The sequence below is a fragment of the Mastacembelus armatus genome, chromosome 21, assembly GCF_900324485.2.
Source record: "Mastacembelus armatus chromosome 21, fMasArm1.2, whole genome shotgun sequence".
In the NCBI taxonomy this organism is placed as follows: domain Eukaryota; kingdom Metazoa; phylum Chordata; class Actinopteri; order Synbranchiformes; family Mastacembelidae; genus Mastacembelus; species Mastacembelus armatus.
Window position 1 is genome coordinate 15,078,058 of NC_046653.1, and position 24,426 is coordinate 15,102,483.

The 24,426-nt window shown below is 37.3% G+C and overlaps 3 protein-coding genes across 6 annotated transcripts in view; all 3 read right to left on the minus strand.

Annotated features, from left to right (window-relative positions):
* Positions 1 to 523: 523 nt before the first annotated feature.
* stk24a (serine/threonine kinase 24a (STE20 homolog, yeast)) lies at positions 524 to 14,155 on the minus strand. Its single transcript, XM_026295379.1, has 11 exons — positions 13,661 to 14,155; positions 10,205 to 10,435; positions 8,250 to 8,306; positions 7,992 to 8,100; positions 7,317 to 7,474; positions 6,445 to 6,630; positions 6,198 to 6,343; positions 5,949 to 6,081; positions 5,788 to 5,856; positions 5,443 to 5,579; positions 524 to 4,723 (listed from the first exon to the last, which is right to left on the minus strand). Exons 1-11 carry the CDS (start codon positions 13,700 to 13,702, stop codon positions 4,690 to 4,692), a joined length of 1,302 nt encoding a protein of 433 aa, XP_026151164.1. The 5' UTR covers positions 13,703 to 14,155; the 3' UTR covers positions 524 to 4,689.
* Positions 14,156 to 15,441: 1,286 nt separating this feature from the next.
* Positions 15,442 to 22,273, minus strand: slc15a1a (solute carrier family 15 member 1a). Its single transcript, XM_026295486.1, has 23 exons — positions 22,200 to 22,273; positions 21,907 to 21,947; positions 21,178 to 21,265; positions 20,717 to 20,858; positions 20,295 to 20,414; positions 20,083 to 20,182; positions 19,729 to 19,819; positions 19,549 to 19,632; positions 19,349 to 19,431; positions 19,156 to 19,242; positions 18,956 to 19,045; positions 18,826 to 18,870; positions 18,715 to 18,747; positions 18,533 to 18,621; positions 18,214 to 18,295; positions 17,998 to 18,117; positions 17,741 to 17,884; positions 17,606 to 17,652; positions 17,302 to 17,409; positions 17,095 to 17,206; positions 16,244 to 16,381; positions 15,993 to 16,100; positions 15,442 to 15,793 (listed from the first exon to the last, which is right to left on the minus strand). Exons 1-23 carry the CDS (start codon positions 22,204 to 22,206, stop codon positions 15,554 to 15,556), a joined length of 2,199 nt encoding a protein of 732 aa, XP_026151271.1. The 5' UTR covers positions 22,207 to 22,273; the 3' UTR covers positions 15,442 to 15,553.
* Positions 22,274 to 22,480: 207 nt separating this feature from the next.
* LOC113123093 (dedicator of cytokinesis protein 9) overlaps positions 22,481 to 24,426 on the minus strand; it is a 66,944-nt gene continuing 64,998 nt past the window's right edge. For all 4 annotated transcript variants that reach the window (XM_026294875.2, XM_026294877.2, XM_026294878.1 and 1 more), the window contains one exon: positions 22,481 to 23,631. In XM_026294875.2, the coding sequence (XP_026150660.1) occupies positions 23,506 to 23,631 (126 nt within the window). In that variant the 3' untranslated portion in view covers positions 22,481 to 23,505. The remainder of the gene's footprint in view (positions 23,632 to 24,426) is intronic.

The following is a 24,426-nucleotide window of genomic DNA, read 5'->3' on the forward strand; positions in this document are numbered from 1 at the left end:
ACCAAAGAACTTCAAGTAATCAACTAAACAGCGAATTAACTCGTATTTAAATTACTTTTTTAGACACAGCTCTAAACTGAACCTTGCACACTAGGCCAACATGGAAGAGAGGCTTAAAGTGCTTAGGAAAATGGATGTGGATGTCTACACTATCATTAAAGACTCCAGAACCACTATCTGGTTTAAGTGGTAGAACTCCAATAGCAGAGTGGTTCCTGAGGATACACCATGTGCATGAAGTCCAGTATGCAAGGTCAGTGGTTTGATTCTGGGCTGTGGATAAGGGCCATGGGCATGCCCCTTAGAGTTGATCACCTGTCACATTAAGGCAAAAAGTCCCTATCAAAAGTGTCTTGCCCATTTGTGTCAGCTCAAAATGAGACCTACTCTGTAAACTTCTTAAAAAGCTCCATACTTTTTGCCTATTACACAATGAAAACTGAAGGGTGAATCAAAAGGAAAGCAAAATTCAGATAAGGTCACGTTACATTGCACGACTTGGTCAATAACTGAAAAACTGTCATCAGATTTGTACTGCATTTATTTTCTTCCTTAATCATTTGACATCTTCCATTATATTCAAGAGCACCATCCTGCATTAGCAAACATGTATACTGGACTATTAACTTTTCAGCAAAGTCACACAAAATGAAATGTACATTAAGTGATCGCTATCCAGTGTGTATTGAAACTTTAAACACACCACATAACCAAACATTGCTCCCTCTATTAACTAATACTGTCCTTTTGGGTTATAAAAATAATTTCATAGAATATTTGTGCTAAGAAATGACTCCTGGCGACCACACTGCTTTATTGCCATACACAGAAGAGGGGGAAAAGAAAAAATAAAATGGTGTAACGGCAACATAATACAGTAGCCTTAAAGTACCATTTAAAAAAAAAAAACAAAACAAACAAAAAAAAAAATCTACAAAGTGCGACATGAAAAGATCATATTAGGCCAGCTGAAAGGTGCAAATTTGTACCAAATTTGGGATGGAGGGTTTACATGGCACACTTCACATGAGAAGTTTATTAAACAGCGTAGTCATTTATCACAAAAGAGCAGAGTCTGGTAGCTTTTTTGCTTTGGTTAACCAGTTTCTATGTGTTTGATTTTCATTCAACTTTCTATTCAACCACAGCATGATTAACAAGCAGAAAAGAGGAATTCATGTACATTAGGTGAGTATGTGGAGGAAATGCTCTGTTTGAGTGGTAAAATTAAAAGGAATAGAGAATATGAAATGAAATGTTCCACATTACAGGGAAAAACGCTTATTCGATACCAGCCAGCATCCTGTTAGCTTTGCATTAAGACTGGAAAGATGCAGAAACAGCTGGGTCTGCCCAATAACAACAAATCCTACTTATCAGCAGCGACATCTCAGCATTTTAGCAAAGGTTATTGTGTCAGATCACAGATATATCAGTGGAGTCGACATGGCTGGATTCAGTAACTTCCTGGAGCCTCAGCTGGTTGCCTGGAAACTGCTCAGAGCCAAGGCTGATAGGTAAGTGTTTACACAATATTTGTAGCTACGTGTACTTGTCTCAATAGGGCAAGGTTTCCAGTTTTTTCACAAAGCTAACGGTGACTGAACCAGCTGCTGACCGACACTTTGCTCTGCCCCTGTACAGTCCAGTGCAATCAAACCCAGCAGCCCTCAACCTGTTTCAATGACACTGTCAGAAATACGTAAATTCAAATATATGTTTATTACTGTGGTGGAATATAACTAAGTACGCTTTTTTCAAGTAGGATATTGAACTTAAGTACAATTTTGAGGAAGGCCTACTTGAGTCGGTTCTTTCCATGTTACTTTATTTCTGTTACATTTCAGGGGGGAAAAGTATATTCACTGCACTACATTTACAGTTTGAGTCACTAGTTACTTTATAATTTAATGGGTTTTTTTCAGTCAAAAAACATGAAGCACTGATTTAAAAAAATGGGGAAAAAAATGCTTTTTTATAAATTGGACTACTCAACAGTATATAACTTGGGTATAGCTGAAACGATTAGTGAATTTGACTGAGAAAATTAGCTGGCAACTTACTTTGATACTTAATTTTTCAAGCAAATATCACACTTTAGAATTTTTATCCATCAATCAAATCAGAAACATTGAGATTAATAAGTTGCAGTCTTATACAAAACAATTAAAATGACCTCAAGCAAAAAGATATTAAAATCCTGCTTTTGCATTAATGCATATTTATAATTTAATGATATATAAACTATAACAGTGGCTTTTGCTTTAACACTTTAAGTACATTTATCTGCATGTTTGCACTTGGCTGTGTGCTAATTGTTCCATACGGAACATTTTCATTCAGGATTTTTACTTTTAAGAGTAGTTTTATAGTATGGCAGTACTACTTTGAATTAGCTAAAGAATCTCAAATACCTGCACCACTGGTTTACTATTATTATTCTTTAAAAAGTAATTTAGCATCTTGCCTTTGTTATAAAAGCTGCAGCTTTAGAGGCAGATGGGGAGCGATGACTATGACTAAAATGCAAAACACACTACAAAACCTCTACAGCAGTATTTTAAAAAAACAAAAATATAGACATAATTTCAAATAGTATAACAGTAGTATTGGACTGCATTAGATTGTACAAGAGTACTTAAAGTGGCTAATGTGTATTTAACAAATATGAAAGTAGTATTAATTTTCTCATCTAACACTCACCTAGAAAGTTAATGTGCTTCCCGAAATGTCAAACTGTTCCTTTAACTTGCTCTGTGTACTGTGTGCCACGTATTGCCCCATCGTGAAAATAAATCGTCTGACCCCATAAGACTTATTGTTCCTTTGAGAACTAAACCAAGTCCATTTGTTCATGCACACATTACTCTGGCAAGGAATGAAAGAAATATTTGGATCGCTTGTCATTTATCTTTGAAAATATTGCTGCATGTGTATTTTAATACCAGAGGGGGAAAAAAAGAAGAAATAAGAATATATGATCTAACATTTTAAAGCTGATACGATTCATCACCACAAACACTGTAAGGCTGATTCAACTCTGTTCAAGATTCCACGTTCCTCCAGTCCTGTCGGAGTATGCTACAACACATACTGCTCAGGCCAACCAATAGGTTTGATACTGTTTTTACTTTCATGCACTTTCCTTTTAAACTAGAGTCAGAAGTAGTAGCAGTGCCGCTGGTGTGTGAACACCTCCTGGCTCTACGTTAATATGTACATCTGAGAGCAGTGTCATCTACTGTGTGAGAAGCTTACATCTATATGCATTTACTGTACAACTAAAGCACTTCTCACAAGTTAAAATGAAAAGATACAACCAGGCAAATCTTACACTGCATGACCAACTCCAGAGTCCAAGCTGTGAGACCTCAGATGAACGTTTTTTTGTCCCAGTAGTATATTGCATACCAGCAAAATACTTTTAAGTCTCGTGCTACTGTTTTATGGCTACTTTGTTTATAGTAAAAGGCATTTATACTTGAAGTGCAATTAAAGCTGTAGGTACAATGAGGAGATAGATAGTACCACTGCAGCTCCTAGGAAGACTAACAGAGTCTGCTGATTTCTTAACTAGATGATGGCACTGCCCTGTTAATGGAATGAATAGATGAAACCTCAGTTTATCTGATCAAACACACACAGCAAAAAAAAAGAAAAAAGAAAAAAAAGAAGAGGGGATGAGGCAACAGACCAACACAATTTGAGACCTTATGACCTTATGACCTTATCAGGGCTGGAAAGAGCATCCAGTGTTTAAAACTGGTAGGGCCTGAATAATCCAGCCTCTTTTTTTACATTCTCCAACATTAGAGCCACAGCAGAGTGTATGAAACCAAACAGCTCAAGAAAATTAATTAAATGATAAATCAATAGTCAAACATGAGAGGGCAGCCATATTCAATCACTGGATGAATGCTTAAAAAGTTTTACATCTCAATAAATCAAAGTCTGATATACAAAAAGAACAAGTACAAAGGCAAGGCAATCTTATTTATGGCCATTTTAGTCTCGCAAAATATTTACCTCACAACCATTATCTACATCTTGAATTTGGCCATTTTTACACAGTGGTTCCATTACAAACGCTCCAATATTTTTTCATGAATCTGTAGAAATTAGCTTATTTACAAGTCTGTACAACCACCCTACAAAAGCACTTTCCATCTCCCAGAGGATCTAATCCACTTAAAGCAGGATACCTGAGTTTTCAATAGAACGCTTCAACTCACTCATCACTTTTCACCACACCTTTACACAGGATGGCATGCACAGCCACACACATGCACACAATTAAGCAAGGAACTTTCTCCAAAAGGATGTGTAAACCCTTGTGAAAAAGCCACAAAAATCACCAAACCAAAAACTCTAGTCTTTGCAGGAAGAGATAGCTAACACCACCCTTAAAATGAAACAGCTGTGAAGGAGGTACTGAGAAGGGGACATCTTACAGCGGGTGGTAGTCATGGTGGCAGCTTACTGACTGGCTGGCTATAGACTGCCCTGAATAGAACCTTCTGGTGGTGTGCTAGCACATAAAGAGACATTAAGTAGGCCAGGATTTGCTTCAGGCAAATGAGTGATGGAGACCTTCCTGGGAGACTTCATCCCAGCTGTGGAGGTCAGAGGAAAAGATCTGACTGCTGCCACCAGGGTGGAAAATTAGAGCAAAGATGCACGTAGCTCCTTTCACTGAGTGGTGGCTGTCTGTGGCACAGAAAACCTGACAAACAGAAAGGCCCCGGGTTAAAACAAGTCTACACTTCTATTGTCACGCTTGTACCTAGAGACTGTAATAGAGTTTACACACCAGCAAAATGTTAAATGGATGGACGGGAATTGAAATTTCACTTTACTATTACAATACTCCCTAACTACAGCCTCAGAAATGCTGCTATGGCTATAGACTCTTGTTTAAGTATGGAGCATTACCTATGTCTTTGGAGGAGGACAGTAGAAAAATGAGATGAATTAAGGGGAGAGAGAGGAGGGATAAGTACTTAAATGTTGCAGACTGTCCTGAGTGAAAAATAATGCAATCCATTTAATGCTTTCAAGACATCAATGTGGAACAGCATGTTAAATTGACAGACCAACAGACTGTTCCACAGACAGACTGACAACACCATCCCAAATGCCCATTAAAGGTTCATAAATGTCTATAAAATCTTCTATAATACAATGCATTTTTAGCAATGATCTCATGTGTCATGAAATCATGTAAATATACCAATTCATTCATCATAAAGTTATTATAAGTTTAAATTAAGTTTCTTTCTTAGTAACTGAAAGACCATTGATTTACACTGAAACTGATCCTTCCCTTCCTGTCTGAACATGTTTGAATAGGAAACATAATTGCTTGGCAACAATTATACAATTTCATGAGACCTTCACATATTTAACAGTATACTGGGAAACAGCAACACAACTTTCAATTACCTCTGAAGTCTCTGCACTAGTTCAGCCACCAGCGAGTCACAAATGCCAGGGTGTGTTTCTTCTGCCAGGAAAATGGCCTTCCGCAGCTCCTCTGCAACCTCTGGCTTGCCGTTACTTGTCTCACTCTTTTCTTTCAACTGCAATGACCACAGCTTTTATATAACACTAAAACATAATGGCTAACCTAATAATTAAATCTAAGGAGGAGTCCATGGCATAGATAAAGATTTCATTCTAGCTGACCAGTAAGGTAATGCTTTACATTTACTATAATTGTTTTATTTTAAATAGGCAATGCATCAATGAGGATATTTTAAATTTAGGCCAACCTAGTAATGTTATTACCTCAGAAAACAATGGAGAAAATATTGATGATAAGCTCTGTGACAAAGGCCTCTTGGGATTCTCCTGCACCTGGAAAAAATATTTTAAGGTTAAAAAAGAAGAATCAGAGCGACCTTTGTGCTCTAATGCTCTTTTTAATCTGCTGCGGCATATGGTCTCACCTGTTTCCTTTCGAGCTCAACAAGCTGTGCTGCCCCATTCTGAACCTTTTTTAGGTCCTTCTCCCTGATGGTGTTGAAAATCCAGTCATCATTGCCAGCGTCATCACCTCCAGATGCCTGGCCATCTGGCTCCCTACAGTGACAGTATTTTAGGAACATCATTGTATTCAGAGTTGCTACATTTTGCTTCAGGGTAGAAATTGCCTGTTTCATGACCTTCCAAAGAGCTGGATGATGATGGCGACTTACTCATCAGACTCATCAGAGCTGGATTCATCACGAGACTGCTCCGATTTCCACTTCTTGTATCTGTCGATCAGCTCTGTCAGATAGGAGGTCTTTTTGGCATGCCTTACAATATACTTGTGTTTTAACAGCTCTTTGGCAGTTGGCCTCTAACAAAAATACAAAAAAATAAACAAAATCATTTTTTCTTTCCTTCATGTACAGTGCACTTTGTTACTCTTGAAAGCTATGAAAAGGCATTTCAACTTACAAAACTAGGTTCCTTGTTTAAACAGGCTTCAACAAATTCTTTAAGTGGTTTACTGTAGTTTCCTTCCAGTGTTGGTGGATTGTTCTTTGGGATGAGGAATAAGACCTTCATAGGATGAAGCTCAGAGTGGGGTGGCTCTCCTTTAGCCAGCTCTATTGCTGTTATTCCTAAAGACCAGATGTCTGCCTAGAAAACAAAAGAAAGCAGACAAAAAAAAAAAAAGTACTTTCAATCAAAGCAGCACAATTTCACATTTATCCACTTATACAACAGTGCTGTGTGAAACGATATTGAATGGGTGTATTTGAGGAAGTGCAAACCAGTGTGACATGGTGGTTGTGTGGACACACCACACTGACTCATGTTCAAAAAATATGTACTTCGTCATTTCTACTTTAGAAAACCTCTCCAAAACTCCAGACAAAAACAAGCACACAACTGTCACCAGGGCTATAAAAACAAAGACAAAAATGGACTGTTCATTTGAGCAGCTCCTGACCACTTATGATACACTTACTGCCCCTGGTGGCCCAGACTGTTCTATTACTTAATTTTATCTTGGTGTTCTTCTGTTTTGCTGTTGATCTTCTGCTTCAAAGTTGACCCAGGTTAAACACAGTGAAGTTTCAGTTTTCACATATTCTCTACATTTTAGAAAGGTCACTCATCTGAAGTCTTTGTGCTCTTCCTTTTTGGACTGTTACTGCCAGAGCCACATTGGCTGATAAAGTTTACCAACTTTTCTGATACAAAACAGAAGACCCTTTCCAATTTACATTTAAAACATCTCTGCCACAAAGAATATTAAAAATGCACTGCTTTCCAGTGTTAAGCTTGACTGTGATAACAGGACAAGATGAGATAATTCTGACCTTTGAATCATAGGCAGATTGTTTTATGACTTCAGGTGCCATCCAGAATGGTGTCCCAACAAACGTGTTTCTCTTTATCTGGGTGTCTGTCAACTGGCCTGCTACTCCAAAGTCTGCTAGCTTCACATCGCCTTGTTCTGACAGCAGCACATTGGCAGCTGAAAGCAAGTGGGACAAAAATATAAGATGCATCATATACAACTCCTGCAAACATTCAGTAATTATATAAACACTTCTAAAAGCATTTGAAAAGATACAGACGCAGCTATGTCTACAATTTTAATTCAATTCAAATAATTTACCTAGCATTAAATCACAACAAGGCACTTTTCCAAGTAAGGTCAAGACCTCACAGCACTAGGAAGACCTACACTATTGTTTCATTAATATGGTTCTCCGTTCCTGTCAATAGCATTGTTTCTGACATCAAACATTTTTTGTCGGAAAAACCTTTTTAGACTGAATTACAGACAGGTTTAGTATGATCTTAAAAAAAGAAACATTTCAGATCCTCTTTTTCATGCAACTATTTTAGAAAACATTTCCTCAACAGCTGGAGAACAATGATGTCAGGGGAACATAGCACCTCACTTCAGCATTATTAATGAAAGACAGAACATGTTGTTAAGATTACACCATTTATAAGCCTGGTGTTCAAACAAGGTGATCATTTACCTTTGATATCTCTGTGGATTTTCTTTTCAGAGTGCAGATACTCAAGCCCCTTCAGGATCTCTCTGAGGATTGTGGCAATCTGAGTTTCATCTAGTGCACCTGGTTCCAACTAGAAGAGTCGATCAATTAGCGGATACAGGTGACTTTGAAACTTTGATTTTTACAATGCATTTTCAGGATACGCAGCTGTTGTAACAGCTGCAAATCAAACTGTTTGAGGTCAAACTGGTCAATGACTTTTTTCACACAGAAACCTACCAAATCAAGAGCTGATCCTCCTCCCAAATATTCCATAATAATCCATAATTTTGTACCCTGAAAAACAAATTTATAACATTTTTACTCAACATAGCATTCCAAGCTGAAACAGTCAAAGAACAGACCCAGTTTATCAACTTACAGTAATTTTAGCTTTAAAGACTCCTTTTCTCATTTATGTCAGCAGGTTTGGAAAGGGCTCAAAGATGCACTAACACATTCTGCTTAGCGGACACATACACTTATAAACTGCTAACATGAGGGAAAGACAAAAATATTTTCCTTTGTTTTTTTATTTACACATTTTATTATCTACTGTTGACAACTGGGTATAACACTTTCAAGTGATTGCATTACAAATATTACATTATACATGGCAGACACTGCACAGAGAAAAGTGGCCAAGTAGAGTGTATGTGTTAGAGAAAAAGACTTTACATAACATGATGAAAGGACTAAGCAGACAACGGATCTGTGATTAGCTGACAATTATGTTCATCAACTGACACTCCCACTATTAGGACCATTTATCATATTTATATCAAGCTGATTAATGTTTTTCTAGCAACTGAAACTACTATTGATCAATCAAAAATACATTTAACAGTCAAAGCAGACTGGTTATAAATGAACATGACAACACAAACTGTCCTTGCCCAAATTACTTAAGGAAAATACAGGTACAATCAGTTTTAGATATTCTATCTCCAACAAAGTACACAAATATACCAGTTAAATTAGTCGTTTATCTTAAAAATATTTTATACAAAACATTAGCAATATGCAGTGTACTGGGTGGCAAAATACTAGGAGTATGTGATCATCCAGTATGAACAAAATGTTTAAAAAGAAAAAAATATATATATCACAGCCACACAGAGTGACTTTGCCTGGAGTGAATCCTGTACTTGTCTGAAACACCAGAAACATGCCAGCTGTCTGATCCAGTTATGATCACATCATCTGTGAAGGCAGCTCAGCCAGAAAACCTGAATGTCATCACAAGTCTCTGCATCTGCCTACACAGATGCCAACATTACCCAAACGCACCTGTGGGTTTTGTTTCTCTGTTCCTCTTTTTGTGTGATGGAAGTAACTACTCCCCCCATTCTTACTTTTTGGACAAATTGTGTTTGCAGAATTGGATACAAAGCAAAGCAGAGCCTTTACCAAAAATATAGTAAAAACGCTGAAGATAGTGATATTCTTGGGAAATGTAAGTCCCACTGAATACAAAAAATGCATATCCTGTCTGTTTATTCAAATTTGACTTCTCTATAATATAATTTGCAGCAACTGAAATGCCTCTATGAGCCATATGTTACAACTGCTGCTGAAATGCATACTCTGCTGGGACAAATCAGTGTGACAAAGAGAAAAAATAACTCTCAGATTCATTAGTGATCTCCAATAAGTGTTTTTTTGTTCAGAATTTTTTATTGTTGTCTTATTGTTGTTCTTAACTGCGTTATAGAGATGACTGCTGTTTTGGCTCTGAACTCCAGCATACTGAATCTGAAATGAAACAATTGCTGCAATGTCTCTGAACCTTTAGCCTCAAGAGTGTGGGAGTTTACATCAACAGCTGATTGCAGGATATGCATCCGAGCAAGTGTCAAACGGCACTATGTATACAACACACTATTGACCCAGTATACTGTGTACACACTGATACTGAAGATAAAAGTTGCAAAAGCGACAAAGCAGATGTTATTGTACAAATACTCATAAAATTCACTGTGAAAAGCTCAAGATGTATTGCAATGTTGCCCTAGTTCTGGTTGTTCTACAGCAAACTGTGCCATATTACGCAAGCAATACTTGGTACAATGCCTATATGCATTATTTATTGACCTACATTGTACACGCACGCACGCAAGACCACACTACCAACATATGCATTATGTAAAGGATGGACAACACTAACGGGTAATCTTCCATAGGGTAAAGCTTACCTTGAGATAAGATCCAAAATATTTGGTGATAAAGGGACTGTCACACTGACTGAGAACAGTGATTTCCTGTTGAATGTCTTCTATTTCATCCTCTGCTTCCTCCAGATCGATAATTTTAATGGCCACAACTTTCTGAGTCCGATTGTCGATGCCTTTAAAAACTTCACCAAAAGAGCCTTTTCCTATCCTCTCCAGCTTGGTAAAAAGCTCCTCTGGATCAGCTCTGAAATTCTGCATTACAGAGAGATGGATGTGGACAGATAGAACAGAACAGGGTCAATAGTGCATTTTAAGTAATGCTGAAACAATATAAAACTTACAGGCTAAAAGCCGCTGCACAAATGCACATCACGAATAAAATCACATTTTCAATGTAAAGGGACAGGAGGTTCATTTCCAGGCATATATACAGTTGAACTGCAGTAGACATATGTGTCCACAGCTCCAGTGCAAATTAAAGAACAATTAAATTTATGCTATTAAACGAGTGGAAGCAATAACACAGGAACAGTTTAGTCCAGGTATCTAATAATTGAGAAAAAACTAAACAAAACAAAACAAAAAAAAAAAACCATTGCACTGGCACTGCTATGTGTCTGCCAACACATACTATAAACATCTGAACAAAGAGAGGACCATGGAAGAAATCCTTCTAGGTGAGAGACAGACAATGTGTAATAATTAGTCAATAAAGTGATTAGTTGGAAAATACTTTGATAGCTGATTAGTTACTGCAGTTATTTTTAAGCAAATAAAAAATTTATATATTTGGGTTTTCGACAGTGGAGAAAAGCAAATCGAAGACAACACTTTGGGTGCTATGCACTTGTAACTACAATCTTAATGTTCTTAGAATAAGTGACTTATCAATTGATCAAGAAAATAATCTGCAGATTAACTGATTATAAAAATAATGGTTAGTTGTAGCCCTACATAAAATTGTGTGTGTGTGGGACAGATAAAGTCACAAGAGGCAAAAAGAATCTTAATAGTATCTTGCTGTGCACTGAAATAAAGTTTCTCTTTGATAGACAATCTCACAAGCCTCACAGCTTTCTTTTAAAGGCTCTCCTCTGTCTCATGGTTTCTGCAGAGACTGGTGTTTACTGTGAACTGCTCTGCCATGTGGGGCAGTTTGGAGAGGGTTAAGAAAACCTCATGCCACTTCAGCATGAACAGCATGCAAATATTGGCAAGGATATTATCACAAAAACTGCAGCTGCTGACATTTAATTCTGGTTGAGTTACTTCATGGTTCACTCGCTCACAAAATAGCATGTTAATAAAAATTTGTAGTGGTTTAACTAAGCATCTATTACCTTATTACCTGGAGGAAGATTAGCAAAGCCAGTGTTCAGTATGAGATAAATTAAACAAGAAAAACTGACTGGGGTTGGAAAAGTCTATACTGATCAATAATCATATGTTTTGATTGATTCTGATGATGATCTTGAAGATCAGCTTGGGAAATCTGCTGTGCTTTATACAGATGAGTTGCTTAGGCAAAATGTTATCTACAAAGGATAGATGTTTTTTCTAAAATAATCAAGAGTGTTATACTATGAAAACACTTATATTATCCAAATGCCAAAAACAGCAATTTCATCCATAGTGAATAATTTTAGTTCAAAACAAAAATTCATAACAGCCATTTACAATAGTGCAGGACTTCATAATCTCCAAGATTTTTCATTTCATGCTCAACAAACAGCCCTTTGCACTTCACACAGGCCTTAACCAAATTTTTAAACTTTTGAAATCCAATTTCTTTAGATTTAAATCTGACTTACATCATTAAAACACAGACCTGAACTGAGGTTTAATGACGTCCACCACAAAGGCTAAACACAAAACTGAAAGACTACGCCCTCACTTACTGACTGTACTAAATGGCTTATTTCCCTGCGGAGCACCAATGAGAGAGTAATGGTCTTCAAGTTGGCCAGTTCAATTTCCCATGCATGGCAATCATTAGCCTAAACCAGCGGAGTAGTGTTTATAGTGCCATAATTTTCATGATAAAAGCATCACAAAATATGTCTACAGTGAAAAACTATGATTTTTATTGAGCTATGTTTTTATTTATTTTAAAGCAATGTGAAAATTTAAAATTTCAAACTAAGTATATTTTGCAGTAGCAGTAATAAGAACAAACTGAAGCAATAAAGCCCAGTGATTCATTTACCAGGTAACCCAGGCCTAAGAGGCTTGACCTACTGGCACACACACATATTGCTTTAGAGTTTCCCCCAGGGAACAGTTTCCTGTAAAACGGCTAATGCATGGTGGTGAAACATATATGGAAGGGGAGATGAGCAGCTGCACTTTGAAAAACTGGCTGAATTTGATAGCAATGGGCTTTTACAACAAAGACAAAGAGGCAGAGCGGTGCACAACAAAGCACAGCAGAAACAACTCAGCCAAAATACTATCATAACACTGGTGTGGTCAGTCATCCAGGTGAAAATTATTGTCGAGGCTGACCCATTGTATAAACAATGGGGAAAAACAACAAGCGTACTGTGACCACACACTACACATGGTGGGAATGTACTTGCCATATCCAGTCAGCACGTTTACTGCGACAACTATAGCTACCCGAACCTCACTCTAAAAGCATGTTTGATGTTCTCCCATCTGCACCAAAGAACTGCATAGTCCAGTGTCTTCCACATATGACACCCTCAGGGTTAAAGGCTCACTGCCAAACCTCGAGCTGCTAACTTCTCTGTGTTTGTTAACCTATGGGTTCAGATCTACTAACTCCTCTGAATCTGGATTTTCTGAGCATATGATACAACACTGCAATAAACATTTTATTTTAACTAGCATAAAAATTGCAAAGTCTATGCTATATATAGAACTATTAGTTGATAAATAAATTAGATAATTAAAAGAAAATCAACATTTTTTTGTCACCTTGACAGTGAATGAGTACCAATAATCAATCAGGCAATAACGAAAATCATTAATCGCATCTGAAAATGACAATGTCTTTGCCTTCAACGCTTTCTGTCTATTTAATGCAGCCAATAAATTAATGCACAACATAACTGGGACTGTGACCTTTTAGATCAAAGACAGCTCATGACAGGTCCATTTATCAGCAAGACATAGAAGTAGATACACAAATAACGCAAGACCACCAGTTCAGCTCTTACAAACTATTGTGGCTGAAACAACTGATCACTGAAAAACTGGGAAACTACTCTGACAACTGCTTATTATTTCACAAGCCAAAACGAGCAATATCTGATGAATGTTGACAAATTATGAGCATGCTCAGAAAGAAAAATGGGCATATCTATGCGATGCAGTCTTCCTGTGGATAAAGTTATTCCCCCAGCTAAGAGGAAACTAAGCGGAAACGTTAGTTACGTAAAATCTCGGGTGGTTCCGCACCAAATTAAGTTGCTTGTAAAAGTCAGTCAGTAAAATAATTGTAGTTTAGCTTACCTGAATCCCCGGCAGTCCACTCTGAATAGGAGAGTGAGCCATGGCGTCAGGTCAGCAACGATGACGCTTTTGCTCGTCTTTTTCAGCTTTGCTTGTTAAAGGTGCAACGGTAATTTCCTCACAGACCGCAGGTCTGGGTCACCTGGTACTTAATGCAAACTATTTAATGTACCAAACGGAGACGTAGCTTGATTTTTAAAAACAACCCAGCAGAACTAGTCGGCATGTACATCGAGCTGCTGTCGCCTTCCGCGGTTAACGTTAGCTAACGTTACAGCGAGCTAGTTAGCAGTTAGCTGAATAATTATATATCCCGATGCTGTCTCTCAGCTGGTGCCTGGCGGTTTCCGGATAATAAGCTAGAGGTGCAGTTTGAAATGACCGCAAAGAGCAAAATAAACGCACACCGTTATATAGTTATAACGTTATCGCTTGTTGTTCTGTTCTCTCACTTTTCTCTGGTCCCCGGCGCCATCTTGGTTAATGTCATTTTCATTTTCCGGAGGGCCAATCAGAGAAGACCTTTCAGATGTCGTCATTCGTAAATCGAAAGACGTCACAGGAGCGAGGATGTTCACACAGGTGCCACATGTGTGTGGTTTGATGCACAAATACCAAGGCTGAATTACCAATTAGGCACTAGCGGAAAGTAAGTAAGTACGTACATCACCTCAAGTGCTGTACCTTTTGTATTTTGGAATAATACAGTTTTTGTCCTATTTAATACTTTAACTTGCCTACTTTTCTGAGGGAAAGGTTTTTATACGTGTAAATGGAAAATTCGAGCTGAATTCCCTTTGCTACAATGGTTACTGACTGATCACTGTGATTACTATTACTTAGTCTTTCTCTACTCTGACATGTCAAAATGAATAAAAAACAAACAAACAAGCAAGCAAAAAACAAGAAAAAAAAACAATAATGTAAGTTGAGCAAAGTCAATCCACGAAACATGCACTTGAAGGATCCAGACAAATCTGTTACACAGACCTTGAGCTCATCTAGAATAGCCATAGCCAAGTGTGATCTTCCCTGCTCAAATAGCTCAATGAAAATCATTTGTATTCAGCCTGTTTAGGAGTTTTCAGGGGGGAAGCAACACATTGCCAATCCCCACGGAGAAACCACTGTGACTGAAGAGGCCCAAGCCCTCCCTGGCATTTTTTTCCTAGAGTAGGATGTACACATTTATTGCCACAAACAATATCATTCATTTTTATATGAGCTGGAAGGTTATAAACTAAAGAGTTCATATCAGGTTGGAAGAGTGCTATGAATAAGAGATTAGTGTTTTTATTGTGGTGCAAGATCTCGAGATAAACATAGTAAATTATGATAAAACACAAATAATTTATTTTTATTACTTACAATTTACACAAATTTACACAAAGGACCAGATGCTTCCAGTGTATCCCTGATATTTAAATGTTTGGAAATAATAGCATTGTTTTGTTGCTGTTCTAATATTATAACTATTTTAATTTGTTATACTGAATATAATATCAGTCTTCCTCACGGTCATCATTTTGCCATTATGGTATAAAATATTAAAAATATCCACACCCAAAGGTGTCTTTCCGTCACTTCATGAAACTTTAAATCCCCCTGGGGCTTACACTAACCTTATTCATAACTACTTCTTGCCCAACCCAAACATTAAAATAAACTGAACCTTATCCCTACCATAAACCAAGCTGTGAGTCTATCATTTAATAATTTATACTTCTATCTTTGTGAGAACACATACTGACAAAGAGAGGAGTATAAATACCCCCCCCCCCCCCCCCCCCCCCCACACACACACACACATATATAGTTATATAGCATATATACTCTCATGTCTTGATATTTTGGGATATAAACCTATTATACATATCTAATCTGCTTTGTTGATCACATTTTGGACTGTTTGACTTCACCATACTCATCAGGACAGCTAATTGCATCTCTCTTGACCATCTCAACCTCTAATTTCTGTAGCTTGTTTTTATCATCCTCATCATCTTCATTAGCCTTTGTCTTGAACTGAGCCTCAATTGCTGCAGGGTCAATGTAGGTGTAGAAATAGGCCATGATGGAGAAGATGATACACACTGCAACCAAGAGAGATGCGAAGAGGATGTACTCTGCCCACTTTGAAGCAGGAAGAGAAAGACAGAGGGACAAACTTGGTATTAATACATCAGCATGTGTTACTGTCATTATTGTTATCATTGCATAGAAAGAAAGACATGTTTGGTATCTCCGTTAGAAACATTTTCACGTTTTGTCACTTTTAGTTTTGGAGGATTGGTTTTAAGTTTAATTAGTGGAAAAACATATATATGTTTACCTTTTCAGGAAGTTTTGCAATCTCAGCCACAATCAATACAATAAAGTTCCCAACTGCAACTGTAAACAACCAGCCAGCTTGTAGCACTGCTTTCATGTTGCTTGGTGCCTTGAAGACACAAAAGAATAGCATAAAATGAACAAAGCCGTGAACTGAAAAAAATATTAGCATCTAATCTACACTATCGTACATGTTCTTATGTAAGGGTACAGTACTGTAATGATGTGCAGAGACCATTCTCACAAATGTACCTGCGAGTAGGAGAATTCAAGCCCAGTAACAGAAAACATCACTTCACCAGCAGTTATGAAGAAATACTGTGGAATCTGCAGGGCCATGTGAACCGAGTTTGGTTTTATGTCTTCTGCTGCAGTAATAAAATCTTGACACTAAAATAAAGAACAAAAATAACTATAACAGCATCAGAGCATACAAAAATATAATTTTTTTGACTGTTTATTTTGGTATTATTCTATGGTATTCTTATTGTCAACAAATCCCTCAAAAGGTCTGAATCCAACAATGCATAAAGCTGCCAGTTCAGAACAACCATAAACATTTCTGATATAGTTGTTTTGAGTATAACTCAGCCTTAGTCCATCTCTTATAGCTTTCTGACTTCCCAGCACTGTTTGTGCAGCCACAAATCCATTTGTGGCTACTTGGGATGTAAAGCTTCAAACATGGGTCACAAATTTGTAGTTTATTTTGCTAAAGTCAGCATGGCATTATAGTTTTTAGCAAAAGATACCCCAAACAAGAGCAAATATGCCATTTATTGGGGACTATTCAACTGGGGAATAATATGTGCTAGGGTATATTTATAGATCCAAGACAGCGTGTAGATGTGAATCAGAAAATAACAGTGCGACTACTTAACAACAACCACGACATGCAAAGCTTACTAGTAGGATCAATTCAGTGCTGTGTCTTTTCAAGGGATTTGTTTACAGTAGGAAACATATAATATAGTTATAATCTTCATGCAATTTTTCCAAGCTGAGGACAAAGTTGGATGTCATTTATTTAAAAAACATCAACCTTTGCATTGCCGATCAGATAAAATCCATAGTTTAAAAAAAAAATCAGATGTGAAGCTTACATTTGGTCCAAATACTAAAGTGCTGGAGATAAAGAAGGTGTATGAACTTCCAAATCCAAAGTCTCTGCTGTATTCACATGACTGTGAACCACTCCGTAGGGTAAACGTGGCCCTGATCATTAAAAAAGATCATCTGTTTAATAAACTGTACCATTGTCTATATGAAATATTTAATAGTGAATAAGTCAAAATAAAAAAAATCCTTACTTTCCATTTTTTACTTGAGAATAGTTGGAATAAAAAAATGGCTCAATTTGTCCAAAGTCAGCTGTAGGAGTTGAAACTTTCACTGCTGCACTCAGGCCATTAACAAATCTGAAATAGTTATATATTGAGCAAAAACATTACAGCCAGAACATTTAAAAACAATCAACAACACCATCAGTCTATCAGTTAATCTGCACATAATTATTACAGCTGCAACTAACATATAATGTTATAATTACCTGTTATTTTGTTTTGATCAACTGATCAATTCACTGTATTTTATAGAGTTTGTAACTCAACTTACCGGATTGCATTGTTGCCCTGTTGTGGCTTGGAAGTCAAGTCATTAGCCTAAGGAAATCAGACAATGGGTGTTTATTAATTTAACCATTATAGGACCTCTCATGTGTCTAATGTCATGATTTTGTGTCTCCCTCACCAACAGCCATTCATCGGTGAGGGCTGAAGGAATGAGAAGTGTTTGCCGCTGTCCTTTGGCCAAGGAAATAATTTTCGTCACTTCAGGGCTTCCTATTGAAACATTGATTCTGTCTTGGTCAAATGTGAAGAATTGATCACTGGCCTGCAAAAGAAAAAAAAAATGTCTGAAATTCTGTACTCATGAACTATAGTGTGCAACTTATTTTCCTAAAAATTTAAATTTTTAAGTCTCACCTTCGTAAAAAGTTTACATACCTGAGCTGGAAGAAGATTCAATTGATCAATGCCAGGCAGCTTTACTGCGACTGGATTGCTGCCCATGTTAAGTAATTTCAACTGACTCTGCGAGGCTGATGGGAATGTGGGTAACGTTTGCTGAAAATCAGTTTGCATAATTAGTAAGTATAAAATAAATGAACCCTTGAGCTGTTGTGTATTTTATATAACAAGATAAGCACAAACATGACTTACATCAATTTGAACCTGAACCAAACCAGCACAGACAAATGCAAGAGCTGCCAGAAACATCCCCACTGTCATTCTTTTCAGAGGTCTGTTGAATCAACATTAAGCTTGGTTACTAATATTTATTTGAGAAAATTACTGCTACAAATTTTAACTTTTTGCAGTTTTATTAGAGAAAAACAAAAAAGCACATTAAAAAAAAAAAAGTTAAAATAAAAGTAAATATTATTAAACGATAAGATTGTATAAGACGATTTAATGACCCTACAAATGACAGCACAGTAAATGGCTTGATGGTGTCTCACTGGGTTTTAGTGATACTTACGTGAAGTTCAGGCCACATTTTTTGATCAGTGGGTAGATTACGCTGTCCATGATAGGCACCAGGGTCAGGATCAGGATGGGATTGACCGTCTTTCAAAAAAAATAAAATAAAATTGTACAGTTAATAAATCAGAGAAGCTATCATGATGAAAACTGATATGATAGCATGATTAAAAAACTCACCTGCATCTGATCAGGCTGTATAACAATTAACCCCTGTAGACACAAAGAAATTATTAGAAATTGAGCACATTAGTATATTACATTAAGAGCTGGCTGTATCACCAAACCTACAAAGTTTCCATTCATGGTGGTGGCCTGCAGAGTCCATCTAGAACCCTAGAAGAAAAAGGTTGTGTTTAGCACATTTTCAATTGCCTTCAAGTGATGTTGCATTTCAAAAGGATGATAAATATTAACAGACCTTTTGGTCAAACAGGGTCCAGAACATGGGTAGTGGGATGTATAAAAAGAGCACCTTGAGCACCATTTTGATTTGAGCAATGAGAAGTTTCTATATCATAGAAACACAGAACATCAACAGCTGTTATTTTTATTTAAGACATGTCACGTTCAAAACTATAGCATTAAATAATGTGAAACATTAAATAATGTGAGACATACATCATATTTTTCCTCAGCCCAGTCCATCCAGTGCTGCCTCTTCGGGTATTGCTGACTTCTGTGCCTGAAGCGGTTTTTGATCGCAAACTGACAGGAGAGCAAAATGAAAGAGAAATATGTTGTTTAGAAACGCTTAGAGCCACTGTTGGTTTATACCTTATATTAAAAAAAATGTGGTGTAAACCAAACTCACCCCTATACATTTACACACATCCAGCATGATGTTTCCCTGTGGCTCTGGTTTGTAGTACATACCACTCCCAACAATAAACACCACTGTTTACATCACAGGCACAAGATCAGTATCACCATACAGTATGTTGCACAAACCTACTTTTTTTTTTTTTGCATTATTCTTATGCATGTACAGTCTTTGTATAAGGTTAGACATACCAAGTGCAACAACCATTAGTGCTGCGGGGACACCAAAGGCCAGAGGATAACATTTCTGCTGACTGTAGATGCCACAGTCCTGAGCTGCAGAAAGAAACAACTCAGTGATTATCACATACACTTGTGTTTATGACACTATCTGTTATAAAATGTATATCCTATTCATATTGTTACAGCTACCTCTGAGGATTGGAGTGATAATGGTTGACAGGAGACTCCCACCATTAATGCACAGGTAGAAAACAGAAAAGAAAGTTCTCCTTTGGCTTTCCTGCACAGAGAAATACATGAAAACATGTTCATGTTGTGTTGTGCTGTATATAGTTTGTAAACATTTCAACAGTGATTAATATCTGTGCGTATAATATTGAGTATAACAATCAATTCTTTTCAGTAATGCCTGTAGGAATGGAAATGTCAAGATGAACTGCAGTAATCTTGAACCTCTTGAAGAGTGCTTAAGTAAAAAGTATGATTTAAACACTGGAGAAGACCCGGGCTAAGATAGAAGGAGAAGATGAGTAATATCTTAACCTGTTTGTCATTAAACTGGTCTCCACCAAAGGCAGCCACACAAGGCTTGATACCACCAGTGCCCAGAGCAATGAGGAAGAGACCCACCATGGACAGCACACTGAATATGAAGGACAATATGTGCATGAACCAAAAGGACTGTAGAAATATGCGATGAAAACCACATGCCTGTATTTTAACTTAGGTACTTCTATAGTAGGATAGAAACTCACACATGAAAAGTCATGTTGTCTGGTGTCCCGTCTCTGTCCGAGTCAGTGATGTCATGAATTGCACTGACAGCCATTGCAACCTGGCCGATCGCATAGACAATGGACAGATATATAATAGTCCTAAGAGAGGAAGAGCAAACGGGATGTCAGTGGTATAATATGTACATAGAGCCTTTAGTTCAGCCTGAGCCCTAGTACGGCACTGTAAGAATAAGCTATTATAATAAGATGTGAATGAAAAAAAGTTGTAACTCACAGAGAAAAAAACTTTACAAAATAGCTGAACATGGACACTCAAGTAAAGTACATGCATCCCAAAAGTGCACTTAGGGACACTGCATATGCTTATGTTTCACCACTGAAAAGTTATTACATATTTTGTTGTGATGCCAAAATGGGTTACGCCTGAGGGAGTCACTCACTTAAACTTTCCCAGCCAGGAGTCAGCCACAATGGCCCCAAGGATAGGGGTGAGGTAGCATAGAGCCACAAACGTGTGGTAGATGGATGTGGCCAAGTCATCATCCCATTGCAAGAAGTACTTGAAGTACAGCACCAGCACAGCTGTAAACAAATACAGAGTAAACTGTCATATATTATATCTGTTAGTTAGCCCTCACTCATATAAATGGCATGGACAAAATAATAAAAACACCTGTCAGCATAATGCACTACTTCAACCACACCACAAAATACACAATTTTTGTTGAATTTCAACAAAAATTGAACGTTAACTTTCATGATTTATTACAGGACATTTCTTTTAGACTTAAGACATTTTATGGGTGCACTTACAAAACTGGAAACTCAGCATATCGACCACAAGTCATCATGGTTACAAAAACTATGACATGATGAAGACTTAAAAATGAAATGTTCTCACCTCGCATTCCATAGTAGGAGAACCTCTCACAGAACTCGTTCACCACGATGAAAAAGATGCTGAGCGGGTAGCCACACACCTCTTTGCTCTGATGGATAAAAGAAACAGCAGTACAGTTTTCAGCTGTGGCCAAGGAAGTATTTCATCATTTAATAACAATACAAATACCACAAAGCATTTGTGTTACAAGTTAAAAGTCTTACCTTCAAAAACTGACTAATTTTTGAAATAGTACAGAGGTGTTTGCAACTAAATGGACTTTATGGGGTGGTAGAGGAAGTATTCAAACTGTTTAATAGTATTAGTCCTATAATGTCCTGCAAGTCTATCAACGTCAAAATATATTTTAACTACTGTTACCTTGACAGTACAGGAGTCCAGCTCAGCTCTCACATTAAAGTGGCACTTAGCTTAGACATGGGGCAGATTTCTAATCAAACGTTTAGGCAGACATGAAGGAATTCAGCTATTAAATTCCTTCATCTCTGCCTTCTCACTAGCACCAAAATACTGCGTGAAATATCTTGGCGAGTAAACAACAGCTTCTTTCTAATTGCACCAGCTTCTAGGCTGAAAGTATATACATACTTTTGCTGCAAGAAAAATGTTAGACCAACAAATAATAGCTTTTATCAAACTCATGGACCGGACAATGTCACACATAAGCTGTACTTTTATGTCGCTGAGAAGAAGCTATGTCCAGTAAATTCAATTCATTAAATACTTTACCTTTTTTTTGCTCTCCTTCCATTTCTTGGGATCCTCGGTATCTGTGGAAAAGATTCAACTAATTTAAGTAATCAGTCATTTCGCATAAAAGCCTTCTAACTGCTGTACAGGATTTAGCTCGCGCTCTCTTTTTTTTTTAAACCAACTTTCTAGTATCTAAAGAAATACCCAGCAGCGGTTACAGTAAAACCAGCTTTCTCTTTTTGTTCTGGGTTCCCTCTAAAACGTCTGTATTTCTGGAAGGGAATATTTACTTTTTTTGTGGATTTGAGTAAAAACATGCAAATGCTCACCTGTCATGATGTCTTAGCGAAGCTGCTGCCCACCTTCCACTGCAGTCTGGTATTCCTTTGAGACTCCTTCAAGGACTAGTCAGGATGGGAGGGTTTCGTGTAATAATGCTTCATATTAGCCCTTTCATGCTGCTGACTGTGCTGCTTTTATGATGGGTGGGACTAAGTTCAGTCCCTGACACCTCATAAAAATACTTACTTCCCTAGAACTTAACAAATGAAGCAAATGCAAAAAATGGACACAAGAATAAACTTTAATAAACGAGCGAATAAATAAGAACTGCAGAGAAATTATGTATTTTATTTAAAAGAAAAGCATTAGGGAACAATTCAATTTTACAGCAGACTGTGACTTGGTGTTAAATAAAAAAAAAAACATTGCTGTCCAAATATAAAACAATTTCTCGAACATTTCAATAAACACTAAAATGGTAAAAGCTTCATATTACTTCCACAGTTATGTGTAGTGTCATGGTTCCACACCTCACTGCTTTGGCAAGAAGGTGAATATCATCTTTACAGTGTTTAAGCCCCACACAGCAACATACTTTGCACATATTGCACACACTCCTTTTTTTATACATTAATTAACAACTTGGAATATACTTTTCGTATGCAAGGGCTTTAAATATTTAAAAAGTTTCCCACTCTAAGACATCGAACTGATTTAAGGTTGAATGCTAACCCAGTAGGCCCCTTTTGCAAGTTTGCATTTTTGTAGAAATATAACTTCATGTACAGGGAGATGAGATTTGATGTATGCAGCATATAATGTTCATCAAGACATCAATACAGTGGCTTACAAAAGTAGACTACTGTACATAAAAAACACAATGTGAAACATTATCAAAATAAAAGAATGGGCTGTGTCCGCAGGATGTTGGGGTAATGTACAGTAATGACATGCATATTAAAGATCCCAACAGGAATGTCTCCATAAAAATATTGCCCAGTCTTTTCAGGTAGAAACACATGAAGAAGACAGACTATATTGATCCATTAAGCAAAGTCTGTGTCCTAACGTGTCTCAGTCCTTTGAGGTCTCAGGGCCCACCTCAATATTGTGACAGGAAGCATAAATTGGCAACACCCATAACACTTACCATGTTTTCTGTCTACATTAAAAAGATCCAGTGCCTTGGTTATGGTCCACTGAGAAGGATCAGAGGTGATCAGCTTTGTCTGTGCTTTTGTCAGACAAAAGACGAGAAGCAAGGTTCGGTTTAGTAGTGACTTTATGGCATCACTGACTTGCCTAGTTGACCAGTACATGATGCGCTAGGGTCAAGGTTAACCCAGTCTAGCCTCATACGACAGAGGAGGAGCTGGGAATGCCTTGGATGGTGGCACTGGTTGGCGTGCCGCTGATGGCATTAAAGATGTGAAGCGAGTCGGGAAGAATGCTCTTAATGCCGTCTTCCACAGGGCTGATCTGGAAGCAAAAGTCGGTGAAGGAGGAGTGAGAAATCAAATATGATTTTATATCCCTGAGTGTCTTAAAAATCAAACCTTAAGTATAACAACAAGTCAGTGCTTTACAGGGGTGTGGAGAAACAGTCCAGTACATAACCCCCCTGTTAAACCAACAAACTTGTCATGTATACACAGGGAAAACTAAAAGTTGAATTTGTCAAAATGTCAAACTATTCCTTTGAGTTAGAGCCTGAGTACAGCTATTAATAGAGAGAAAATAAAAACATGTAAAACCAACAAGTGCACATTACATCAACTGAAAATTAAGGATATACGCCAAGTCTGTGTATGTACTATACTCACATACAAAAACAAACAAAAGCACACACATTCAGATGCAGGTATATACATATACATATAAATGTATACATATATGTACATACATACAGTACGTACTATATACACATGCAAAAACATACATCACTCAAAAAGAGGCAAGTCCTGAAGTGACTGTTGGTCCAGCCAGTGAGGACGGGAGAGTTCATAGTAGATGGACAATCACGTGCATTTCACGTAAAACGGATCATTTAGGCCTGTCTGTGACTGGATCAGACAACTGTCAATCTGTTCAGTGCTTTTATGGTCAAGAGAGGTATTTTAGCAATAGCCGAAAACTAAGGAGGTTTCAGGTTTATCCAATCACAAAACAGGACAGATTGTAAACATAGTTGCAGGGATCAGAAAATGTGGTTTTAATGTTTTACCTAATACCTAACATTCAACAGCCATCAAGGTGTAAGATAGTATCAAAGAA